At 36.1% G+C, this 27,553-nt stretch overlaps 1 protein-coding gene across 5 annotated transcripts in view; it reads right to left on the bottom strand.

The window, feature by feature from the left end:
- HMCN1 (hemicentin 1) overlaps positions 1-27,553 on the bottom strand; it is a 530,431-nt gene that overhangs the window by 409,606 nt on the left and 93,272 nt on the right. For all 5 annotated transcript variants that reach the window (XR_009008571.1, XM_007166971.2, XM_057547914.1 and 2 more), the window contains exon 2: positions 11,467-11,537. Coding sequence is in view for 4 of the 5 variants with exons in the window: in XM_007166971.2 (XP_007167033.2) it covers positions 11,467-11,537 (71 nt within the window). In the remaining variant the exon portion in view is untranslated. The remainder of the gene's footprint in view (positions 1-11,466; positions 11,538-27,553) is intronic.

Below are 27,553 nucleotides of genomic sequence, written 5' to 3'. Positions count from 1 at the left end.
AGCACTAAATCTTGAAAACCCTTTTCCCAGGATCATACAACCAGTACGTGAAAGAGCAGGGATTAGGAACTCAATTCTGCCTGGCGACACGCAAACAGCAGTGTGGCATTTTATTTCCTCATCTACTTCTGTGGCTGCAAGCAGCTTGTCAGGGACACTGTAAAAGCAGCAGAAGAAAGATTCTCCTTCTTCTGGATGGCCACAGAATATTGTTCATTCTATTATAGCATTCGCTGACTTGTCCGTATAACTTATCTGCTTCCTCCCACTAGATCATTGTTCCCTGGGGAACTTAGTAAGTGTTCCATTGTTGTTTGATGAATGAATGGATAAGTGAATGAATAGTGTATAAATGGGTGAATGAGACTGTGCAAAGCAATCCTGACACAATCTAGACACACTCGCTGTATTCAGTCTGAGCTTTGCTCAAGCCTGGACCATCTCAAGTAGTAAAATTCCAGAGCTAAGTCTCCTGAAAATACAAGTGCCAAAAGTTGTTCTTTAAGTAAGCAATACATATATGAATATATATGTGTGTGTGTGTGCGCGTGTGCGTGTATATATATATATATATTCTTGTGATATATAAAACTAACTCCCCCCACGTCTCCCCTCTCCCCCTCCTCCCTCTTCTTCCCTCTTATCTCTCTCTCTCTTTCTCCCTCCTCACCTCCCTCCCCCCACCCTGCATCATGAGGTCAATTTTTATATTTAACAGAAAACAAACACAGCAATGTATATTCATCCCCCGAAACCACATAAACCTGCAGACACATGAAAATGAAAGTTGTGAGGGAGATAAAGTTGCATAATGCATTGAATTGCATAATTCCCTAAAGGTATATAAGAAGGGCCTGACTTTGTTAACTTAGAGTTTTTTATTTGAATTCTGAAATATAACTAATTTGTATCAGTAGTTTCATTCATCATTTTGTCTTTATAATTCTACTGATGGCAACAACTTACCAAGTTGCCAAAGACACTTCAGATAGAAAAAAATGTTTACTGAAAAAAGAGAAGTATGTGCCCTTTCACAGGAAACACTGCTCTTGAAATTAAAGGGAAAAAAATGGTAACCTCAGAATTACAGTGATAATTATGTTCAGAAAATAAATTCCTGTCAACAAGATTAAATAAGAATGAATAGAAATGCTATCAGTCAAGGGAGTAATAAAACAGATTACCATGCTGTCTTTTCTAAATACAAGACAGTGTGGGAGTGGCACTGGAAGAAACTGAACCTTTAAACCCTGAGAGGAGTTGGAGAAAAATGAGGTCTCTGTCCAAAACCTAATGGGAAAACGCTCATCAAACAAGGGATCAGAGAAGGAAGAGGGCTAATCTCAAAGCAGGCCCTTGCCCATGCCTTATTATTTCTCTTCCAACCCATTTCAATTCTTCTATTCTCATCAGCTATTTTCAATGAATTAGTGTTTATACCAGTTGTTTTCCAGTTACTCCTAATTCTAAGCAATCAAAAAATGAAACATTTTTGGTAGGCTCATGCCTGAGTCCAAAAGAATGTCTATTGGCATTACAATATTTACCCTTATTCTAACATGACTACAACCTACTAAGCCTAGTTTCAGGGTCAAACTGTATTTTCCTTTCACATTGGAACACCCATTGTTTTGGATGTCTTATTTGCATAATTTTCCCTTTACATATAAAATTTATAAATGAAACTCAGTTACAAGCTGAACAAAAGTTTACCACCCTCAGTTCTCTTTCTAAAAATACAGCTGTGCGATTCTATAACCCAGAAAACAGAATGTACATGTGGAAACCATTAAATTACATTGAATTTAATTAAAGTTGCTCCCAATCAAGTATAAAGTAAATCAAAATGACTGTAGAATCCTAATGCATCAGTGACATTTGGTATTCATCACTTGTAGAAAATACAGCAGGGATGTACTGAGGGACAGAATATTTCAGAGTCCAAACTTCAAATCTCCATAATCAAAAAAAGAAAATACCGCATCCCAGGCACTCCACCATGCTGCCCTTTACTAGTCTGAAGAAGGTGGAATCCAAATCAAGGCATCAAAGAACTGCTGATCTCAATTCCAGGAACATTAAAGGTTAACAATGACAACCCTTTCCAGGCTTTCAGATAATCACCTGTCAGTAGCAGGAGTCTAACTCTTCAGAAATTGATCTTTCCATTTATTCAAACTTATTTCATGTTGAGCCTTAAGAAGTTATTCAGTTCACTTCCATTTAAATAATCATAAAGAAGAGACTATGTACCAGATGCTCAATATCTTGATTAATAAATCAGAAAATAATGTGCCTTTATACCTTAAAATATTTCAAAAGCTTCATAATTTACATGAATTATAATAGACCATGGTCCTTTCAAGAGGGAAACAGCATGGAAGCAACCAAGCATAACAAAAACACCACCGAATAGCTTCTCGTGATCAGGAGACATACAGAAGTGTGCAGGGTTACCTCTAGGCAAAAATGGGAAACTGCAAAATGATATCTTGGAATTCTCAGTATCCACTTCAGTAATTCTCCTCTTCTCTGCTACTTAAGAGAATTCCCTCCTCCTTCAAGGATTCTGGACCTTTTTATTGGGACCTTTTCTTTTCCCATCAAATTAAGACACTGCCTTGGTCTCTGGTTGGAAAGGACTCCTGGTCTCCAAATGTCTCTTTGAGAGAGATTCAAATGTCTCTCTTGTTTGCTCAGTGAGAAGGAGCCAGAAGAGGGCAGGGGCATGGTCTAAGGAGGCCCTTGTAGCCAATCATCATTTGCTTATTCAAGGACTAGGCATTCACCCTGCTTGCACTTCCTCTGGGAAGGCTCTCTTTCTCCCTGTCTTCTCTCTGCTATGACCCTTCTCTACCTTTCCTCTGTACTACCTCAGACTCTACCTGCCCACTTTCTCTTCCTTTCTGTTCCAACATTCAAATATGGATTTTACATGCTTTCCAGCACATTTGGCATTATCTCTGTTACTAATTGAAGAAGTTGTAATGTTGTGATTCTTTTTATTTAAAGTGATAAAAATATATTTATACTATGTAGGTTATAATAGGTCTTCATGAAAAAAATTAATAGAATGTATTTTTACTAATAAAATCATTATAATTTGTGAATATTACATTTATATAAAAGTTGGAGATAGATAAGTTTGTTTTTTTTTTTTTTTTTTAGAACAAGTAAGTAGTCATTAAACAAAATTGGTGAACTAAGATCTAGGTCATCTCAAAGGAGGAGACTAATATATAGAGAGAGTAGATAAATGAGGAATTTTAAAAATCAACATGAATATAGAAGAATGGAGACCCGGTTTAAAGTTTGCATAAGGAAACCTGAGGGACTTAGCTGGTGACTGGACCAGTATTCAGTAATGGGATACTCCTGCCCAAGAAAGCCTGTATCAGCCTTGAACACCAACAGAGGCTCCCAGATATTGCTCCACAGGAGCCCCAGGTATCATCTGCTGAGGAAGGCCAGTGCTATCAAATCTCTAACTGATGCTAGTTCATGCCTGTGGTACTGATAAGTTTCTGGAAGGGATCCGAACATCTGAAGGGATAACTGAACAAATAATATGCAAAGTCAATACCAAAACCAAGACTCTACTAGTCTTCTTGAGACTTTTTCAAGGCCTAAGAAGAAAAAAAGATGGCTTCTTGAGAACTGCTTCAGATCAATTTGGATTGAGAAGAAACTCTTTAATTTTCCTTAAAGAAACTCTTTAATTTTCCACTTTGTTGAAAGTGAGGTTTATAGGTTTTTTTCTAGGAGTCATGGCTTTAGATCAAGAAACATTCTCCCAAGAAAAACATTTTGACCTCCATCCTTACCATCACCTAAAACCTGACAAAATCAGGTATAGTACTTATCGTGGGGAACAGAGCAATCCCTTGATTGACTTAATAGCATGAATGGAGTAAATCCAGGCATCATAGGTCAAAGGAGTCCTCTTCCTAAATGTTATTCTGTCACATATATTTGCAATATTTACTCCACAATGACTTATGTATGTACCCTTAAGAACATCCCCACACATCCACACTTTGAAAAGAAAATCAAGAAATTTCCCATCATAATCCACACCCACCCCATTCTAAGTGTGTGTGTATTCTGCTTTGAAAAAGCAATGCAACGGTCAGAATACCCTTCTATACTCTTTGTCCTTTGAAGTGCACACAAAAGATCATTAAGAAATCAGCCAACTCTTTGCTTCTGGATAGGAATACCAGGATGGACAGCTAGAAGGGAGCCAATCATTCCCACTCGGTGCCCTCCAGTCACTTATTTTAGTCCCCATCCCTCACTTCCTGGGGATACAGGATTGTTTGTCCCTCAGAGAATTTATTACCCTAGCAGAAAACTCCAGCAGCAAACTAAAGTTTGAATAGATGCCTCATTCAGGCACCAAGAAGTTTCAACAATAAAAATAATCAAAACCGCCTACAAATACAACTGCAGGATAAACACTACCTTTCAGTCTCTTAAAATGCATCTTGTTCTCGTGTCTCTCCAAGGTGACTGTGAGGTTACATTTAAATAAGCTTACCACGCTAAGTAGCAAGAACACATGCTGAGCAAAGGGAGTAATTTTCAATTTACAGTTATCATTCTCATTAGCTGCTCAGTAACTTTAGGTGAGCCAATAACCCAAAGTGACTGGAGGTAGAAGAGGAAGTCAAAATCTTTAAGAAATAAACTTGTTTCGTTGAGGATGAGACCAGCCCTAGACCTACATCTGTCTTTAATTCTCTACTTTCCTACTTTGAAGTAAAATACAAAGAGAAATTATATAAATAAACGTAAATTTGATTAGCTTAATAAGGTTACTTAAACCAATCTTTAGAAGAAAAGTAGCAAAGTGAAAAAGGACACTGGCTTTGACATTAAATACCTCCACTTTTGAGACTAGCCTTGCCCCTTGCCAGTTTGGTGACCTGAGTAAGACATGTTACCTAAGATCTCAAAGCTTGACTCTCCTCATTTGCAAAAAAGGAAGATTAATATTTGTGTAGGTTTGAAATGAGAGGATGACTTTAAAATACATGCAAAATCTTTCACAAGGCACATGTTCCATAGTTGTTGTTCATTTATGGTATAATTATTTGGTGATTATTTCTGTTAAAAGAACCTCGGAGTACTAGAGAGAGTAGTAGTCATAGCAGTAATAATAGCTAACGTTTATCAAGTCCTTATTTTGGGCCAGATGCTGGTTCTACTATTCTTGTAGCTTTCACACGTATTATGAATTTTATGTATTGGACTCTATCTCACTTTCCTCCCTAAATTAAATACATGCCATTCCTCCTGTAAAAGTGTATATATATGCTGATACATATGCATTTGTAAGTCGAATGCATATTTGTAAGTCAAATGCATATTAAGAAAACTTAAATGGAAATGAAAACTGCTCTCTTCAGTTGAATCACGTCCAACACCAAACATGAAAATCACATCTTTTATAGCTCTACATTATATTTATCCTAACATATAATCCTTTCCCTTTTCTTGTTCTAGTCAATTTTCCTTTTTACTTTCTTAATTTTTTTTGGTTATGTATCAGTTTTGTTTTTTAAATTCATATAGAAGACTTCTATAAATATAGAAATAAAAAGGACACTTTTGCACAGTAGCATGATTTAGAATACTTGAAATTAAATAAAATGTACACTGAATTGACATCATAAATCAGCATTATCCTCTGTTTTAACAGTCTTTGCCTATCTGGCCACAGTTTTTCACATTCTCTGTTGGCAGTTAATTCTAACATCAACTGTTCTTATACTACAGCAGAACATTTTTTCCCCTTAACCTCAGTTTATTCTTCTGTTTCAGTTAAAGAATGACAATAATTGGACCTTACCCTAATCTTCACAACTCTATCTTGTTGCTATGTCATGATGCTGTTCTACATATTTTTACTCTTATTCTTGCTTTTATTAAGGTCAATTTTATCAAAACACTTCTCAAAGAAAAACTAAATTATGTGTGAAATTTTTCAATTCTGGGGATCAACCATCTATATGAAAAAGTTGTAATTCCATTACTGTAGAAATATCTTCCTTCTCTACACTTCAAATGTTTGACTAATATGCTTTTTGTTCTTTAAAATGTTTGGATAAAAGGCTTGAAAGCATACCATTGCCAATACCATTTTCTAAAAATCAACAAGCTTTATAGTTTCTTACAAAGAATGTGACCTGAGGCAGGACTTCGCACTGCATATTTACAAGGATATTAATTCCCAAAGCCCTGTGTGATTTGAATACCATTGCTATCATTTGTCTTCCCTTCTTTTCCCCAGAGAGAAAGCTCAGATACTTTTCAAGTTACTTCTCTGCATTCCAGATGAAAGAAGATGAAGGAAAATGAAATTAATGTTATAAATTTAATGATTTAAGTTTAGCTATTTTTGTCACGTTTTTCTTGGAAATTTTAAATTGCTTTTCTTCAAGTTAATTCCATATCCCTACAGGAAAAATAGCTGAACCTAGTAAAAAGTTTATGGGCAATTATTTAATTTACTTCCAACTGAATTTACTTTTCTTGCTTTCAAAACGATTAAAGTGTGAAAGGAATATTTTTTAAGGTTTCTTTTTCAGAAAATCCAAGTTAATTTTAATAAGATAGCAATCCTTGTTGCTCTTTATATCAGTGATTTGGGGGGAGTTACTAAAAATGGTAGAAGGGGAACTGAAGAAGTGTCTGGAAATTATACACACACACAATTTAGTATTATTCTAAAATTTTATGAAATTTGTAAATTTTAGTTTCTCAGAGTGATTTATGAAATAAAATATTCTCTAAGAAAACACTGAAGAGAAAACAAAATATATTCTTTAGGTTAGATGTTAAGTGATAATGTAGCCTAGTGTCTTGTCATATTTGAACCTTACTTGATAACATTTTTTGCCATTGATTAAAAAAGGAATAATTCACTAGAAACTTTGAAAGTAAAAACACTTCTGTGGTATTCCCAATGCCTATAACAATGCACGATTTTGAATGAAGAGAAAAAGTAAATATTTGATTTCTTCCTTGGCTGGTTGTTCTAATTAAGCATCCCCTTGGATCCCAAGACAATTCAAAAATAAATTCCATAGGATGCAGACAGTAAAGAGGAAATCTCCAGAGAAATGGACACCAGCTTTCATTCCAGGGGAGAAAGAAAGATTATTTTCTTGAACAGAGATGTTATATGACCCTATAGAGTGTCTGTATCAAGTTCAATTCCAGAGGTTGGCTAGGGAGAGAATCAATGGAGTATGATTAAGAATCACAATCCTTCACCCTGGAGACAAATGGAGCAAGGAAGATAAGGGCACTCCCTGAAGATCCGTCCAAGCAAAAGAAGGGGAGAGGCAGGAAATCAGGAAGTGCCAGCGCCAGGTCTCATTGAGAATGTAGGCATTTTCATTCAGGTCAGATTTCCAAGACTATATCCCAGCTGAATTCTTTTTTGCAGAGAAAAAAAATGAATAGAGTAAATCTCTTCCTAACATTCTATCAGCTAGAAATCTCCATTACTTGGCCCTTCTGAATCTTTATATAATGAAAACTGATGATTAGGTTTTTAAGTATTTTTGTACCACCAAAGTAAAGCTTGTATTATATTTGATATAGTTTAACTGTTAAATATACATTTTTAAAAGAAGCCAGCCATGTATGACATTCATTTATAGCTATTTGAGTCCACTCTACTGCCGACACTTGTTCATCCCACAGTGGACCAGAGGCTCAATGAGAGCTACAAGGCTCTTGCCCTCAGGAGCTCATGACAAAATACCAGAACATAAAAATTTTAAACAATTAGGGCAGTACAATTTCTAATTCCTATGATCCACGTACAGGATAGAAATTTTTCTGTAAAAGTTTTTTTCAAAGAATGTGGACATCCAAAGCGGCAAAGAAGTTGTTATATCAAGGGATAGAAAAGTAAATTGTCAGTAAGTATCAAGATAATGACTGAAAAAGAATGACATGTTATAAGAGAAAGGAAATGGAGGATTAATGAAAAAGATTATCAGAAGAAATTGAATAAAAGAGAAAAACAGTAAAGGGATAACTATATACACCTATTCAGATATTTATGAAACATAATTCAATTTAGTATGCAATTTAAAAATAAAGACAGTCACAATAAAAGAATCACGATGGAATACATATTTGGAATGCCAAACTTTTGAGTCTTTTTCATCCTATGCCCCAATTATGCTCATACCGTACATAATTCCAAATCAAGTCATGCACCCTACAGTGAACCAATAAAGTATTAAACTTCAAACTCTAATTTGGACTCTGTTAATTTGTACATAATGGTTCGTTCCTTAGTTCGTTCATTCATTCTTGCATTCATCAAAAATTCAGCACGTTCTATATGCCAGGCATTTTACTAAGGGATTCACTGATGAGCTAAATCAGACATAGTTCTTCACTGTGAAATGCCAACTAGTTTGTGACAGAGAGAGGCAGTGAGATATGACCAAGCCTGGAGGATAGGGCGGGATTTTCTGAGGAAGTGGTATTCCAGATGAGATTTTGAATATAGGATTTTAAACTAGGTTAAAGGAGCATGGACATGAGGGCAGGATGAAGAACAAGAACTTCCTATGCAAGGAGAACAGCATGTGCAAAGGCCCTGTGGGGAGACAGGTGGGGATACAGACAGGAGGAGGCTCTATGCAAGGCCCCTATGGCAGAGCTCAGGGCCCAAGGGAAGAGAGCGGCTCTAGGTAGGGCTCTAGGTTGACAGGCCTCAGGTCACTCATGAACTTGGGAAGACTTTGATGAGATGGGGGTAGGAGGTGAGTGGACAGGGTATTAGGGGGAAATGTTCAGAGATGTATTTTGAGATTATTTTGTCTGCCTGTCAGAGTAGAGAAAGGCCTGGAAAAATAAAAAGAAAAGTAAATGAAGGAAAATCACTTAGAAGCTTTTTTGCATTAATTTAGCCTAAAGATACAGTAACTGGGACTAGGACAGTGCCAATAGAAAAAGGAGAAAAGTCAATTGATACCAAAATTATTTAGAAAGTTAAAAACCAAGACTTGATTCATGGTTTGTATATTGGGGTTGGGAGGGGGGCGGTGGAGAGGCAGGGAATGGATATAGTAAGGATAACTTAGATCTTTGGTAGTATAACCAGAATATTGTAGGCATCATTCACAAAGATAACAAACACAGAACAAAGAGCAAGGATTTAGGACCAGATTTGGGGCAGTGGAAAGAGAACATTTGTGAGTTTCACTTTGGAGGGCCATTGTGACATCCAAGAGCCTGACACAAGGGTCTATTTCTCAGAGGAGAGGCCTAGGCTAGAAACATATTTATGTGGGTATGGATAATTTCTCCTAAAGAGAAGATATAAAAATGAGAGAAAAAATAGGGCCACTTTCAAAACCTTCTAGGATCCTAAACACTTAATGACCAATTGGACAGAAATGAGCTGCCTAGGAAGCTGAGGAAAAGTGGGGAAAAAAATGAGAGCATACGTAAGGGAAGAGAATGTCTCAAGAAGAAGGGAGAGGCCAGTATTTCCGAGAATTACAAAGATGTTAATCTAATATGCTGACAAGTGAAATGTTACCACTGCATTTAGCAAAATACAAATCATGTATCACCAACTAGAGCTACTTTGACAGAGCAGGGGTGTGGCGACTAGATCGAAATAGACTGAGGAGTAGATGGGGAATGGATGTGAAGAAAAGATGGCAGTCAATACAGACAATATTCTTGACACTGAAGGAACTGAGAGAGATAAGTTATTTGTAAGAGGATTTGAGAAAAACAGAGATTTGTTGTTGTTTATTTTGTTTTGCTTATAATGGTTTGATTTGTTGGGATGCATTTGTTTTGGGGGGGAGACTTAAACATATTTAAAAGTAAATGGGAACCCTTAAGCAGTTGAAAAAAAAAAAAGAAAAAAACAGTTTGATAGGTTAAGATCCTGAGAAAGCTAAGGAGTTGTGATTAAGTAGAGAATGAGGATAGGATGGATACCAGATGTAGGTGGATGACATGCTAGGTACGGGGAAGCAGAGGGCTTCCATTTATATATGCCTGTGTGTGAAACAGTAAGTGAGATAGCTTGCTGAGAGTAGATCATTAGCTGAAATAGCTAGTAGTAAAAGGGTAATGGGATAGAGGTTTAAGAAGAATAGATAAGATTTGCAACTGTCATTGAGAGGAATGGGAGATTTAATTGACCAAAGAAACATAGTAGGATCATGGAAGTATTAAGAGTCCAGTGAAAATAGGTGGTTATGTATTTACAGTGGAAGCAACCTGCCATGTTGTGAGGTTTCAACAGCACTTGGCCATCGGTGGACATAATTGCAGTCATTCAGGAATGAGGTTTTGCCTTTTGAACAGAAAAGCAATGGACAAGAAAGAAAAAGGAGTGTTTTTGAAATGATAGGACTCTGAGCTAGATTGGAAGAAAGTGAAAAAGGAGAGATCTGATGGCCTGGGAGACAGGATAGGGGTCAATGGACTAGAGTGTTTGATGAGGGTGAAGGAGTAGTTGTAGTGTAAGTAGCTGCAAAAACAAGCTTGGTGGAGCTGCTTGAATTAGTGATCTGAGAGATGGAACAGATTGGGGTGATCATAAGATCCAGAGGGTGTGTGTGAGAATAGAAGACTGAGATGGAGTAATGAAAAGGTCATTGAAGACAAATAGCAGGTCAAAGAACTGAGAGGAGAAGGTTCTGACAGGTCATTCCCATCAATGCTGAAGTGCCCCGGAATGATGGCAGCCCGAAAGGGGAAAGGTAGCCAATGATTTGGGTATCAATAGTTTAAATGAGTGATGAGGAGTGGCCAAAAGATCTGTAGGTGATTGCAGCAGAGACCATCCATGGAGGATAGGACAGTAAAACAGCCTCAAAGAAGCAATTCTTTTTTGTTTAATGGATTTGGGAATAATGACCTCAAAGCAGCAATGAGGAGAAGGTGTATATCAACCCTATCTCCAAGTCCTGTTTTCAGAATAACATTTAAACCAATTATTCATCTTCTCTACTAACAAAATTATACTTACAGTCAAAAATTTTATAAAGATGACTTACAGCAAAGAATATCAAAATTACCATAATTTACCATTACTATTACAGGGAAAGAATTAACTGCTCCTTATGATTCTCAGTGAAAGGAGTCATCTGGAGCAAGAGTCAGTAAACTTCTTCTCTAAAGCATCATACAGTAAACACTTTAGGCTTTGTGGGCCGGTCTGTCACAACTATGGAATTCTGCCATTGTTGCATGGAAGCGGCCATAGACAATGCATAAATAAAGGTGATATTTTGAACCCAATCTGTCCCACTACCATATCTATCATTCAAATCAAGTCAGAAAAAGTGGTATTAGAATTTAAAAACCAATAATCACTGCTTTCAGACATAAAACTAAAGAAAATCAGCCAAAAGTTCATGATTTTCCTTTCCCTTAAAAGAAATAAAATTGAATGCAAGAACTCACCTGAACATAGAGTTCTCTGAGTTCATACTGAAATCTCTTGGGATCTGTGGTAACTGTAACTGGGCCAATTTCTGTGGAGATAAAAATGACATAGGTCAAAAATAGTGATCAATAGCGTTAAAGACTTTAATGTACTATGTCTGCAAGTGTCTTTTCACTATGCACTACATGGTTATTTAACAATTAGAAATAGCAAAACAACAAAGACCATTTCTCAATTTATAGCAACCAAAGAATACCTTAAAATTTGCTGTAAATTATGCATACCTAAAAAAGTGGATTTTTAGCCTTAGAAAATGCAAAGAGGTAGTCAAAAATGTCACAGGACAAAGAGTCAGGAGACTCCAGTTTCGGTTTCTTTTTACTCTCACCAGTCAGTGATATTAATTGAGCACGTACTTTGTTGTTGAAGTCTAAATGAATCACTTATTCATCTTTTAATTCTGCTTTCTCAACTATAAATTGTAAATTTGTCTGCAAATAAAAAATTTAATACTAAACAAAAAGAAAACAAATGACCCTTCCCTGTCTATCCCACAGGGTTTTTAAGAACTTGTAGAAGCACAGATATGAGGATATTAAAAGTTCAGAAAAAAGTCCCTATCACTTCCTTCACCATGGCTGGTGTTGCTGTCCATCACTATCACCATTCTCCTAAGCTGGCTTTGACCACCATAATTATCTTTGAGGTCATTGACACCCTCATAACTGCCTTAATGTACTGCACAAACCATTGTTTCAAGTGGAAACAGGTGAGGGGACCACTGCATTCCTTGGAAAACCAAGATCTAAGTCAGGTGAAGAGAAAGAGCCCAGATACCGGTGTGGGTTAAATTGATTGATTGATGATAGAACGATAGTGAGACAGATATAAATATATAGATATAGATATATACAGCAGGTTTATAATAAACATTTTAATGTGCCAAGATCATTTTCTAAAAACAGAAAATCAACCTTTAAAATAGACAAGCAGAAACTGGCCTTTACAGGTATCAATTACTTCCCCCAGGAAACATTCATATATTTAAGTAATAGTATTAAAATTCATCCGAGTATCATGTGTACAGACATATCACCTTAAATTCCTAGGGTGGATGAAAATTTTTCTATTTTATCTAATGAAGATAACAATACAAAATTATAAAAATACTTAACATTTAGTTTTTATAAGACATTATCTAGCTTCAAATGCTTACTGCTAGAAAAGGACTTTACGACTTCAAAGGCTAATAATTAATTAGCCAGGCTTTCTATAATGTGCTAACTGTGATATAAAAACAGACTTTTAGAATTTTAGAAATAAATGAGGTAAATTGGAAAGGAAGCACGATATGCCTGTCATAAGCCATGTAATTTTTCTTAGAAATTACATGAAAAAAATGTCTCCATCCTGCACCATAGATTAGACACCTTGCAGTATGCAAAAGGAATGGAGAGGCAATTGAAGAAACTGTGTGAAAGTGCAAACATCTGCATTCTATACAGAGCAGAACAGTCACTGGCTGTGTAAATGTCATGTCCTGACTATATGGAAAATCAGAGAAGCCCACTCCCTCAAGATTAAACAAAGGCATACTTTGCAAAGGAATGCCAAACAGCAAAGAATATGCTAGGCAGTTACACCCTGACATATAAATTGTCAGCAGCACTGTCAAGCCAAGCTTCTATGTTCCTACATGGTACAATACTGAAGTAATTCTAGAATTCCAAACTCAAGAAGTAGAAAGAAATACAAAGAATACTAGAAAAAAAAATCAATTACATGAAAATAAAAAGTACAGACATGCCAGAACATTCCCTATAATAATAATTTTTAAAATAACCCTGATATATGTCTGTTCTTCAATAGTGGAGATTAAGGGACGCTATTAAAATAGGAGGACGGATTAGCCTTCATTTAGTTATTGAGAGATTCAAATATCCACCTGTTTTCAACAAAGATAGGAAATATCTCCTGAAGCTCATTAATATACATTTTTGCAAATCACACTGGACAGCTGAGATAAATCTTCTATCAGTTATGAGCAACACTCCGGAGAGGTAAAGGCCCGCTGAGCTGCCACATGCCTCCAGGTGTAAGCATCTTTCCTAACTCTTTTGAATTGAATGATATAACCATTTGGCAAAATCAGCCCTCCTCCCTTTCAGGACCTGTGTCCATTCCAGTCTTTCTCTTCGTTTAACAGAGCCCTATGCCAGCTGTGTCATGAACAATTTCCTCTTCTCTTCCTTTTTTCTCACGTTGGTTTCATCCCCTGCCAAGCCTTTGATGACATTCAACAGGTACGACTTCGTCTTCTCTTCCTGCCTGAACATGGTCCTCTATTGCTTATAAAATTAAATGGGAACTCTCCAAGGCATTTCAGTCCCTCTCTTCTACTTATCTAATCTTCCAACTTCGTCACACCCCTTAGCATGAAGCTACTGCTCTTCCTTATCACATCCATGGCCATCCCCATGTCTTTCATCTGCCCATACACCTCTTATTCTATAAAGCCTGATTCAAGTCCTATCTTCTTGAATGTTTTGTCTTTTCTTCAATATGCTTTAATGTTGTTTGATAATGTCTGTATAATAAAGACATGGGAAGAATGAAGGTGAATAACATTTAACAGAATGCAGGGATAATATCCTATTTTATTCAACCATCAATCTCCAAACAGAATCCTCAAGCTAGATGGGGCATTAAAGATCATTTGGTTCAATTCTCTTATCTACAGACAAGAAAACTTGAGGTTCAGAGAAGATGACCTTGAAAGATTTTGGTAGTGAAGAAAGAGGTTAAGATATCTAAAAATATTTTGTACACTGAGCAACCTTCACACCTCACTAACATTTCCTCTTTTCCAAGATCTCCATTCTGTCAATGATTATATCACTATTAACTTTCTTCTTTCCTCTGGACCATGGGCAAGACAGGCCATGTTCGGAGTGCCTAATTCGATGCACACAATATCTAGAATTCTTTATTGTCACATGCCTGGATATTATCTTTAATAGAACAAAGAAAATTATCTCTCTTGCCTAGTAGATATTATAATTAAAAACACAAAGAAACCTCACTAGAAAATTCCTTCTCTAATCTATTTAACAAACACACACTGATCATGTACTATATATGGCTGCCACCAGTAACATAAGGATGACCAAACATGAGCCCTGCCCTCAAAGTCCTGATGGATCTAGTGGAGGAAATAAAACTAATATGTAATTACAGTACAATACAATACACGCATAAAGAGAAGTATGGAAAAGGTAGTGTGGGAGTTAACATAGAAAACGGTAGTGTGGGAGTTAATTAACATAGAAAAAAAATTTTTTCAGAATGAACCATGGGGATTTCAAAAAGGAAATGAAAATCTAGATTTCATATTAGAGAAAACAAAAACGTTCTTTAGTAAAACCAATTTCTTTTTAAATTCTATATACCAAGTTTTCACGACAGCCCTGTATTTTATCAAATTACTGCTATTACCTATAACTATCGATATTTGCAAGTACAATTCACAATACTTTGTAACATATAGTGGCTTCCTTTGAGCCTCACAACAACCTCATGAAGAAGCTAGAATACATATAATTATACAAAAAACTGAAGGTTGGATGATAAGCCAAAGCAAACCAGTCCCTTTGAAGGCCACCACAATACTGTGTGCCTGCGACATGATGGCATCTACCACATAATACTGTGACTGCCATTGCTTTTTTGTCTCCCTCACTTGACTGTCAGACCAAGGAGATGAATTGTCTCAGTGTACCTATAATAGATTCTCAGTAAATGTTTGAAGACGGGAAGAAGGGAGAGAAGGGAAAAAAAGGAATAAAGGTTAAGCCCAGGGCTTCAGACCCTTTATTTTGTGCTCTTTTCATTTTCCCACGAAGCCTCCACGCTATAGCTAAAGACCATGCTACATGATCAGCACGATGGCACTGACTAGTCAACTGAGAAAGTCTTCAGTTTACCCTTTTAACCAAATGTTTTGCTCTTTAATCAAGTTCTTGATGCAGATAATCCATAGATACAATTTTCCACATACAGCTTATCTTAAAAAGCAAAAGAACATCAAGGTAATGTGTTATTAAAAATGTAAGGAGTATGTCACGCTTCAGAACACCACTTTTGATTTAAAAAAATAACTGTACTGAAACTCTCAAAAAGTCTTTCCTCTTCTCGTTAATTGTGTTATTTTCCGTTTCCTAGGGATTTATCAGATGGGTTGGATTTATTTCCGACATCTCAGCCATTGTTCTCTTAACCTGAGTTGCTGGATTGAATTTGAGAAAATAGTGGAAAGAAGTTCACAGTGTAATATTTTCTTTCACTGCTTCACTTGGCAAGATCGATATCCAGTTCCTCACTTCCTTTTTCCTTTCCACTAACAGATTTCTGCTCCTTATAGTTTTTCTTTACTCAAAGTGGCTCCTTGATAATAAAAGAAATATTTACTGCTGCTTGCTGGGGTCTCAGTACTGTCTGTGAGTGATTTGATAACAATGTTCACAATTTCCTTGCTTTTCTGAAAAAAATTATGTAGTTCTTGGCTTTATATTTATAGTTACACATAAATATGTGAAAAGTTAAAATGAAAACCCCTAAGCTGCATTATAAATTAATCAATATTTGCAAAGCACTGTAAAAGAACAAAAGAAATATATAAATCACAGGGCTTGCCATAATGGAAATTTAAATATAGTTGAAAACTTAAAAAAACAGCAAGATATGAAAAATTAAACAGTTTAATCTAGCATCAGAGAAGGGCAAGTGATATAGATGCAGAGGGACAGCAAACTTCTTCAGTGTCCAGAGAAAGACCCCCGAGCTCTAGGGAAATACACAGTGAAGGTATCAGGGAGAAGATGTGGTATGGGACTTGAAGAGAACACTGGATTAACAGAGGGTGACATCAGAGCAAAGAAATTCCAGGCACTGTGATATGGCCTATTCAAAACGCCTTCCATGAGCTGAATCTCAACACATTCCACTTTGTAAACATTCCACTCTTAGTCAATAATTTTACACAAATCAATGATGTCTTCTATGTGCAAAGTTGCTAATATAAATATATACATATTCAAAATATTAAAATTGTTTACATGAAAATTAATAAATTATGTTTCTTGCCTTGGGATGGTACAGAAAATCAGATTAATAACTATATTTACTTTCACTGTTTTCAGTTTAATCTACAATACACTCTTTCCAGATTTCTCTCTCCTCATTTAATTATAATGTTGCTGTCCAGCACCATTTTTAAATGATTTGCATCTAAGCCACAAAAACAGAACTGTTTCCTGACTTTGAGCTGAGCCAATGCCAAGCGTATTTCAGGCCTCATTTAATTGAGTACATGCCTACTCACATTAGAACAGGTAATTTTCAAGACCACTTAAAGGCCCTTAATGATTGTTTTGACATGAAGTGATGTACTTGGTGTGTTTTATAAAACTGAGTCAAAGATGAATTCATGCACAGCATGTTATCTAATATTGATTACATAGCATTCTGCTTTAATTTCCAAAAAGATTATTCATTTAACAGTGAGTTGCATAACCTTAAACGTATACACTTAGCAACACTGCAGATAATATATGTATAATGAAAGGCTCATTTCACTTGGACTGAACAGGATATAGAAAAAGTCATGAACATGAATTCAGGAATGTTTCACAGCTGTTTAGAGGAGGAAGCAAAGAAGAATGCCTTAATAATTGACAGTCCTCACAGGACTGTGAGGTATACTGAGTAGGATGTTATTGCTTAGACTGGACTTTGGCCAGGGCTCCAGCAAGCATTCTTACAACAACAGCCGTGGGATTTTTAATGGCCAACAAAATTCAGATGCTCAGTTTCACCTGTAATCCTAAAAATGGCATTTTTTTTTTGACCAAAGATGTTGCTGATTATACAGATCTGAAAATGAAAACTCCAAGATAATTTTTTTTAATACATCTTTATTGGAGTATAATTGCTTCACCATACTGTGTTAGTTTCTGTTGCAAAACAAAGAGAATCAGCCATATGCATACACACGTCCCCATATCCCTTCCCTCTTGAGCCTCCCTCCCATCCTCCCTATCCCACCCCTCTAGGTCACCGCAGAGCACCAAGCCGATCTCCCTGTGCTCTGCTGCTGCTTCCCACTAGCTAACTATTTTACATTCGGTAGTGTATATATCTCGATGCTACTCTCACTTCGCCCCAGCTTTGCCCTCCCACTCCATGTCATGAAGTCCATTCTCTATGTCTACCTCTTTATTCCTGCCCTACAGCTAGGTTCATCAGTACCATTCTTTTCTTTTAGATTCCGTATATAGGTATTAGCACACGGTATTTGTTTTTCTCTTTCTGACTTATTTCACTCTGTATGACAGTCTCTAGGTCCATCCACCTCACTACAAATAACTCAATTTCATTTCTTTTTATGGCTCAGTAATATTCCATTGTATATATGTGCCACATCTTCTTTATCCATTCATCTGTCGATGGACATTTAGGTTGATTCCGTGTCCTGGCTATTGTAAACAGTGCTGCAGTGAACACTGTGGTGCATGTCTATTTTTGAATTATGGTTTTCTCAGGGTATATGCCCAGTAGTGGGATTGCTGGGTCATATGGTATTTCTATTTTTAGTTTTTTAAGGAACCTCCATACTGTTTTCCATAGTGGTTGTATCAATTTACATTCCCACCAACCGTGCAAGAGGGTTCACTTTTCACCACACCCTTTCCAGCATTTATTGTTTCGAGCTTTTTTGATAATGGCCATTCTGACCGGCATGAGGTAATACCTCATTGTAGTTTTGATTTGCATTTTTCTAATAATTAGTGATGTTGAGCAGCTTTTCACGTGCCTCTTGGCTATCTATATGTCTTCCTTGGTGAAATATCTATTTAGGTCTTCCGCCCATTTTTTAACTGGATTGTTTGTTTTTTTGATATTGAGCTCCATGAGCTGTTTGTATATTTTGGAGATTAATCCTTTATCTGTTGTTTCATTTGCAAATATTTTCTCCCATTCTGAGGGTTGTATTTTGGTCTTGTTTATGGTTTCCTCTGCTGTGCAAAAGCTTTTAAGTTTAATTAAGTCCCATTTGTTTATTTTTGTTTTTATTTCTGTTACTCTAGGAGATGGGTCAAAAAAGATCTTGCTGTGGTTTATGTCAAAGAGTGTTTTTCCTATGCTTTCCTCTAACAGGTTTATAGTGTCTGGTCTTACATTTAAGTCTTTAATCCATTTGGAGTTTAAGATAAACTCCAGAAAAAGCTATCACAAAAAGAGAAAATTATAGACCAGTATCACTGATGAACATAGATGTAAAAATCCTGAGCAAAACACTAGCAAACAGAATCCAACAGCATGTTAAAAGGATCATACACCATGATCAAGTGGGATTTATCCCAGGGATGCAAGGATTCTTCAGTATAAGCAAATCAATCAATGTGATACACCACATTAACAAATTGAAGAACAAAAACCATATGATCATCTCAATAGATGCAGAAAAAGCTTTCAACAAAATTCAACAACATTTATGATAAAAACTCTCCAGAAAATGGGCATAAAGGGAACCTACCTCAACATAATAAAGGCCATAAATGACAAACCCACAGCAAGCATCATACTCAATGGTGAAAAATTGAAAGCATTTCCACTAGGATCAGGAACAAGACAAGGATGTCCACTCTCGCCACTCTTATTCAACATTGTTTTGGAAGTCCTAGCCATGGCAATCAGAGAAGAAAAAGAAATAAATGGAATATAAATTGGAAAAGAAGTAAAACTGTCATTGTTTGCAGGTGACATGATACTATACATACAAAATCCTGAAGATGCCACCAGAAAACTACTAGAACTAATCAATGAATCTGGTAAGGTTGCAGCATACAAAATTAATATACAGAAATCTCTGACATTCCTATACACCAACAATGAAAACTCAGAAAGAGAAATTAAGGAAACACTCCCATTCACCATTGCAACAAAAAGAATAAAATACCTAGGAATAAACCTGCCTAAGGAGGCGAAAGACTTGTACTCAGAAAACTATAAAACAGTGATGAAAGAAATCAAAGATGACAGAAACAGATGGAGAAATATACCATGTTCTTGGATTAGAAGAATCAATATTGTGAAAATGACTATACTGCCCAAAGCAATCTACAGATTCAATGCAATCCCTATCAAACTATCAATGGCATTCTTCACAGAATTAGAACAAAAAATCTTACAAGTCATATAGAAACACAAAAGACCCCAAATAGCCACAGCAATCTTGAGAAAGAAAAACAGAGTTGGAGGAATCAGACTCCCAGACTTCAAACTATACCACAAATCTACAGTAATCAAGAGAGTATGGTACTGGCACAAAAATAGAAATATAGATCAGTGGTACAGGATAGAATGCCCAGAGATAAACCCCTGCACATATGGGCACCTAATTTACGACAAAGGAGGCAAGAACATACAATGGAGAAAAGACAGCCTCTTCAATAAGTGGTGCTGGGAAAACTGGACAGCTACGTGTAAAAGAATGAAATTAGAACACTACCTAACACCATACACTAAAATGGCGTTTTAACATCAAAATATATCCAAGCATTGACAAGTTATACTCAGATAATAAAATACATAATATTTTAAGTCATGCTATTTAATAAAATTTAATTAACAAGCTTTCCAATGTGATCAAGATACTCTGAAAGCAAACAAGAAGAAAATTAATACTATTTTCCAGAACATTTTTAAATTTAGATATGATATTCTTATAGGAAACTGTGTTTTAAACTTTAAAATGAAAAATATTAGAATTCATTTCAAAGTTTTAATTGTTCTCTTAGACAATTCTTTAGCATTAATAGTCTTCCAAATAAAAGTAGACATCGGGGGGATAAAGAAAAGAAAAACTATAAAAGGAGCAGTAGGGCTTCCCTGGTGGCGCAGTGGTTGAGAGTCTGCCTGCCAATGCAGGGGACACGGGTTCGAGCCCTGGTCTGGGAGGATCCCACATGCCGCGGAGCGGCTGGGCCCGTGAGCCACGGCTGCTGAGCCTGCGCGTCTGGAGCCTGTGCTCCGCAACAGGAGAGGCCGCGATGGTGAGAGGCCCGCGCACCGCGATGAAGAGTGGCCCCCGCTTGCCGCAACTGGAGAAAGCCCTTGCACAGAAACGAAAAAACCCAACACAGCCAAAAATAAATAAATAAATAATTAAAATAAAGGAATTCCTTAAAAAAAAAAAAAAAAGGAGCAGTAAAATGTTTTTGAAAAAGAAAAAAAATATGCTTGCAAATCCTTAGAAAAGAATCATTAATATTGCTGAAATTTCCACGTTAGGAAAACACACTTAACTTCAGCCCTGATTGTTGCCACAACTAAAGAAATACATGCAGTCCTTTGATCATGTTTTCAGGGAAAATACAATTCAGTGGTCCAAAACCATATTTACGAAGTAAACACTTTATTTGCAAACAATGAGAATCAGAGGCATGGCAAAATATAGATGCTTTTCATGTGTCTGTATATATGTTATAATATGTGTATGCTTTTCCCTAAATACTTGCATTCATTCAACAAACAGGCACTCTATCCTTAAGGTTGGTTCAAATAGGCAGGAGAAAGCAAATACATTTAAAGAGTGGGGTCTTGAGTATAAGAGAGTCAGAAGTATCTGGGTGTATCTTATAAACAAAGAGGTGGCTGAATGGACTTGTGACCAGTACAGTTGTACAAGGCCCTACTCTCAAAAGAACCCCTGCCTTGGGGTTTAATGCTTTGCAGTCACTGTCTTGAAATAATTTTATGTCTGAATTTATGTTTCGTAAAGCAAATTTCAATGGGAAGATGTAACATGTACTCCAAGTTTGTAGCCTCATCTCATACGTGGTCCTGCCCCCTATCATCTTCTGGGGACAGGTTCTCAGCCACCTGTTCACCCACCCCCATATGCCCCCGGCCATACCCAGCACCCCAGTCCCTGCTTCTGCCATCTGCCCCCGTGAGGACCTGGATGTGAGGATGGGGAGGGTTAGGATGAGGGCACACAAGTGCTGGCCAAGGTTAGAGGCCAACTCTTAGCCTCTCAGCTGGAACAAGCCTTTTAATGAACTCCCAATCCATATGCCAGGCACTTTCCAGCACCAAGGTTTAAAGATCCCTGGGGGTCATCTGTCTGCCAAGAGTTGAGGCAATGGGGCCAGAGACAGAGGAGATACCTGGCTCAACTTCACCAGACCCTGTTTCCAGCTTGAGCACAGTGCTTGGGTCCCAATGGCAGGAGGGGGAATCCGACAGCCTGCAACCCTAGGTGGGACCTCAGGGACCACAGGGGCCAGTGTGGGTCTGCACTTGAACCACAGGTATCCTGCTACCCAGGGGCGCTCCCTTCGCAGGTGCCATGCCAGGAGGATCTTCTCTTCCTCCTTGCAACCCTCTGTAGCCTAGCTTAAACCATTAAGCGAACTTTACCATCCATCTTTATTTTGTGCAATGTCAATATTAGACGCAAATATCAGAGCATTTGACTATTATGTAGATTTACCCAAATTATACAGTTTGTATTTCATGGCTGATACCAGATCGTGCCTCCAGCTTTCCAGAAGAGACACACAAGTCAGATTTGGGAAGGCTGAAGAAGGAACCATTCATTTATAATCCCAGCAACAGGATGAATGTTCCAGGTTTATCATGACATTGAATTAAATAGTACTTCTTATTGAAAAACATAAAGGATTTTTTAAGTGAAAAAAGACCATGGTTATATAAAGGAAAGCTAAATATTAAAATGTTATTCTGCCAAGTTAATTTATGGATTTAATACATTAAAAATCTCAAAAAGAATTTTTTTTGCTTATGTTTTAGAATACTTAGCAACAATATTCTTAAATTTATTCTGAGCAGCGCATGGGCAATCATATCAATGAAAACTGGCCAAAAAAACTATAAACAGGACATCATGAGCATGAATAACTAAGAGGATAGAAGTGCTGACATACAAATAAATATGTAATAAGTGGAAAAGAATTAATAATTATATACAAACTTGCATCTGAAGACAAGATGCATAAAGTAAGATTATTTATTTTAAAAATATTTATCTCTAATTCATATTTTACACTATCTAGTAAAAATAAGCTCCAAAGGGTTAAATGTTTCAATATAACCATTTTAATTATTTTAACTGAATCTAAATTAGAATATATATCAGATATATATAGAAAAATAACATTCTCCTTTTCAAAGTAATAGAAGAAATCACAACGGGAAATACTGACAGATATGAATATATAAAAATCAAGTAAAAATTAAAATCTAAAAAAGATATAAAGCCAGATTTTCCAACATTTATGTCATCAATTAAAATAAATTAAAATCTATACTATCTGAAGAGATCAAATTTAAAAAAATAATAATAATAAAGTACCAATCACTAAATGAAAGGTAAATTCATTAAAAGAAGGTTAACAAAAAAAAAAAAAGACCAGAAACAAACGCTCATATTTAGTTATAGCAAAAGAGAGTAAACTGCAGCAAATTTGAAGTATCTTGTAAGAAAGAAAATGATTTTGTTTAACATTATCACTCAAACCAGTATCATAATAAACCTGCAATACTGGTACTGTTGTTAAGATTATAAGTGGTTGTAACTTTTGTGAAATTCACTGTAGTTATGTGTATGATATGATTATAGGTATGATAAGTCTTAAAAGTACCTTGTGATAAAGTCATTTCCCACTTTGTTATAAGCTGCTGAAAATAGATATTGATATTACTAGGATATCAATAAATAATGTCAAAATAGAGAAATGATTATAAACATGATTCTCTAAATAATATTAGGCAGCAATTAAACTACTGTTCCATGTAGAAACACAAGTGAATGTTTATCATATAACATTAAAGAGCAAAACATAGAATTATAGGTACCTTGATTGCAACTATCTACAAAGACACATACTCATAAAAGCAAATTCTGAAAGGTCACACCACAGTAAAAATTGATTGTTGGAATAGGTGGAGTGATGATTACTTTTTTCTTTCATCAAATTTTTCAAATTATTTGTACTTGTAATTTAAGGAGAAAGAAGAATTTCACTTGATCACAGACAAGTTTGAGGTTTTGCTCATAAATTCTGGCTGACTGTCATTCTTAATTGGTTTAAATTGGTCACTGGAAAAAAGAGGCAAAAATATTTTTCAGCATTGGGCAACATAACAAGAAAAGCATTGATCTGAGACATTATCTGTTAATGTGAGGCGAAATATTTTAACTATTTAGAATCTAACCAGAACAGTCATTGTCTGGATATGGTCTTCTTTTCTAATCTTCTCACTTCCAGCTTCCATCTTTCTTTCAAATGCCCAACTCTTGGCAATGTCATCTTCCTACTGTTAGTTAGTCTTTATTGAATATACAAAGAATTCCTCTTGATTGGATGAAATAAAACACTCTCCACACCTGTAACACGGAAGCTCAATCACCGTCACATTTTGTTTCTCTTCTGCTTATTACTGACTTTTTTCTCTACACACTCTTGCAATGACGTGTGTTTATTCATATACACATGTGTGTCTTCTGTTTTGCTTTTTTTCTCTTCATAGAAAAAATATGGAAAATAGGAAATACCCAGTATAATTGTAAATATTGAACATGAAACCAAATCATCACTGTGAATATGCATTTTAAATTTAAATACCTCTCCTACTGGGAAGAAGTTCAGAGTATCCACCTTAGTTGGTAACTAAAAGCATCCCAGATTTGGAAGTTACTATAGTCTAAGGTAATGAAGTTAATTTACTACGTGCCATTGTGAATAGACTCCAAAGGCATTTTCAACTCAAGACAAACCCGTGCATCGTGCCCATACCTGGTAAGAGGAAAACATCCACATAGGAGCCGTCTCACTTCTTCTCCTCCCACATCACCAGTGCACCCACTACTGCATTAGCAAGGAGAGGGAGGTCCCCATAGATACCAAGAGGCTGTGGCACATATCCAAATCAAGGACAAGAGACACTCTGTGGCATTTCTCTTGTATCACAGTGATCAGTCCTTTCTTACCATCGGTTTCAGTACCTCTGCTCCAAGCTCCCATGCTTCTCTATTTTACTCTGAAGAACATTCCTATTAACCAATTATATCAAGCCTTCTCTTTAAAACTTGAACTGCAAAACGCAGGAGTTGTTTCCTTTTTGTACTACGTTACTCAAACCAAAAGAATTAATATGTTTTACAGATATCCATTAATAAAAATGAGCAGAGACACTGAGAGGGAGATTTGGCCAAGTGAAGTTCCCAACCAAACTGATTAATAATAGTGCTTAGATGGGTGCTGATCCAGACGCCACCAGAAAATCTACATAGTCTAGATGAAAAGTGACATTGGATTTCGGAAACTGTCCACTCACATGGCCCTCATTTACTAAATGTTTGACCTAAGAGTCAGTCGGTTGTCCTTCTTAAGAGCTCAGGCACTGGAATCAAAACTACTTGGGTTAGAAGCAAGGCTCTGCCACATAATGGTTTTTTTTGTTTTGTTTTTAATTTTTATCCAGTTCCTAAATCTCAATGACTTTCAGTTTCCCCATCTATAAAGTGGGGAAAATAATCATAGCTACGCCACTGGGTTGTCGTGAGAGTTTAATCAGGATAGCATGCATGATGCAATGCTTGGAATGGATTAAACACGCTAACTCTGCTATTGCTACTGCTGCTACTGCCAGTAACTTTCATGACAATGTAAAATACATTATGCTAGGTACTATGATTGGTTAAATAAAAATCTACTATAATATAAGGAACAAATTCAGTCTTGGAGTTTAGAAAAACATAATACTTTTCTTGTGCTTATCACTGCTTAAGATGATATAATGAATTTGAATTTCCAACTCAAATCGCATTAGTTAAGTAAGGTGTGTTTTGTTTTGTTTTTTTAAGTAAGGTACATTCTTATCAAGCCATGCCTCCTAAAAAATCTTCATATTTTTACCTTGTATCAGATAAAAAATGTCAAACTTTTAGACAAAACTCTTTCTGGCCTTTGGAGATAACAGAACAACATTTCTCATACTTGTCATTAAATCAGATCTCAGAATCTGAAGTTACATGATCAAGCATTTCAAAAATATGTTTGATCTTTAATTTCCACTTCTCTGATACTTAAAAATATTAATACCCAAACAGGATTGAGATAAGAACAGCATTTATCAAAAAGAGAAACCAGGTATCTGATTTAGGGTTGCTAATTAATATGTTATAAGAAAATACTACTGTCAAGTTATATTTTCTATTCACTCTTCCCAAAGTAATATAGAAAAATGTCCACCTCTACACCTTTGTTTATATTTTTTCTATATAAGAGACTGTTCTCTCCGTTATCAAACTTTTCTTTAAGATTTAATTCAGGTCCCAACTTTTTTGGAACAAATTCCTGAGTGTTTCAATCCTTAGAGGTCGCTCCTCTGAATTCTTTTAATGACATATCTCAACTGTTAAGTATTTACCCAATGTGGTAAATGTCCTCTAAAATGGCCTCCAATGACCCCCATCACCTGATACTCACACCCTTGTGTAATCTCCTCTCCTTAAGAATGGGCTGAACCTAATAACTTGCTTCTATAAGAGAACAGGGCAAAAGTGATGGGATGTCACCCACCACTGGGATTAGGTGCAAAGAGACTATGGCTTCTGTCTTGCATGTACTCTCTTGCTCTCTGATGGAAATTACCCATATGAGCTACCCTATTATCCTACGGAGAGGTTCACGTGGCAAGGACAGAGGGCATCCTCTGGCCAACAGCCAGCAAGTAACTCAATCCTGACAACAGCCATGTGAGTAACAAAGTGGACCTTCTCCAGTCAAGCCATGCAATGACCACAGACTCAGTGCCTTAATTGTAGACTTGTGGGAGACCCTGATTCAGAGGACCCAGCTACGTTTTACTGGGATTCCTGACTCCCAAAAAGTATGATTTAATAATTGTTTGTTATGTTACAACACTAAGGTTTGGAATAATTTTCCATGCAGCAACAGATTCATTTAACTCCATATTCAGTCTCCATAGCTAGATTATAACTGCTCTGATGACAGCAACTGTGACATTTTGAATCTCCATCATTTGGACAGTGACCTTCACTGTGTGATGATGGTAAAGATACAGAAATACTTAGACAACAATTTTGAACAATATATACAAGTATTACTTTAAAATAGTCACTATAAATTACAGTATCTTCAAAAATCTGTAATTTAATTTGCAAAACAGAGAAAATATAAACATATGTATGTATATATGCATGTGTTTATAATAAGTAAATGCCCACAATAGAAACAGATCATAAATGACCAAATTTAGAAGAGGCAAAGAAATAATTAAGGAAATGAAAAGTGTGATATCTGGAAAAATCAGAAAACAGTATGGCTATCTGAAAAATATTTAAGAAAAAAATATTATGCATTATAAAATCTCTTAAAACAACTATGGCATTTAATCCTAAAAATTAGAGAAATAGTGAACATTAATAGAAATGATGTCATTCATACATTATCTCTAATGGTGCCTATGAATTTCATCACGATAATTAAAGCAATAAAGTTAGGTGGATGAATTAAGCAAAGAAAATTGAAAGAAATTGAAATTGAATTCAAGACTCTAAAGAAGTTATTAATAAAGCATACACTCTGCCAAAGAATAAATGGACAAAAATTTAAGCTCTCTTCTGGCAAACACTCTTCTTCTAACACTTTTTAATTCAATAAATCATCTTTCAGTCCCTACTAGATAATCATACCCCATGCCTGAAGCTGATCACCGGAAGCCTGATAAAACAGTTCACATTGCAGCCCAATTGCTTTGTGAATTTGTGATGTTTTAATTCTGTAAATCTCAACTCACCTACCAAGTTTACTGTAAAAAAGCGGAATATGTTTGGCACAGGTCATAAGGAAGAAAGTTTAGAAGGCATATTTCTGAGATGGAATACAACAGACTAGCACAGAACAGAATTGTGAAGTGCGCTGTTCTTAGTGCAAGGGAACCAACTGTGGAGGACACAGACGTGATCTCCTTCCCCATGGATTTCACAGTATG

Source organism: Balaenoptera acutorostrata, chromosome 1, assembly GCF_949987535.1.
Source record: "Balaenoptera acutorostrata chromosome 1, mBalAcu1.1, whole genome shotgun sequence".
In the NCBI taxonomy this organism is placed as follows: Eukaryota; Metazoa; Chordata; class Mammalia; order Artiodactyla; family Balaenopteridae; genus Balaenoptera; species Balaenoptera acutorostrata.
Note: the sequence above shows the minus strand (reverse complement) of the source record. Positions and strands in the feature narration are given on the sequence as shown.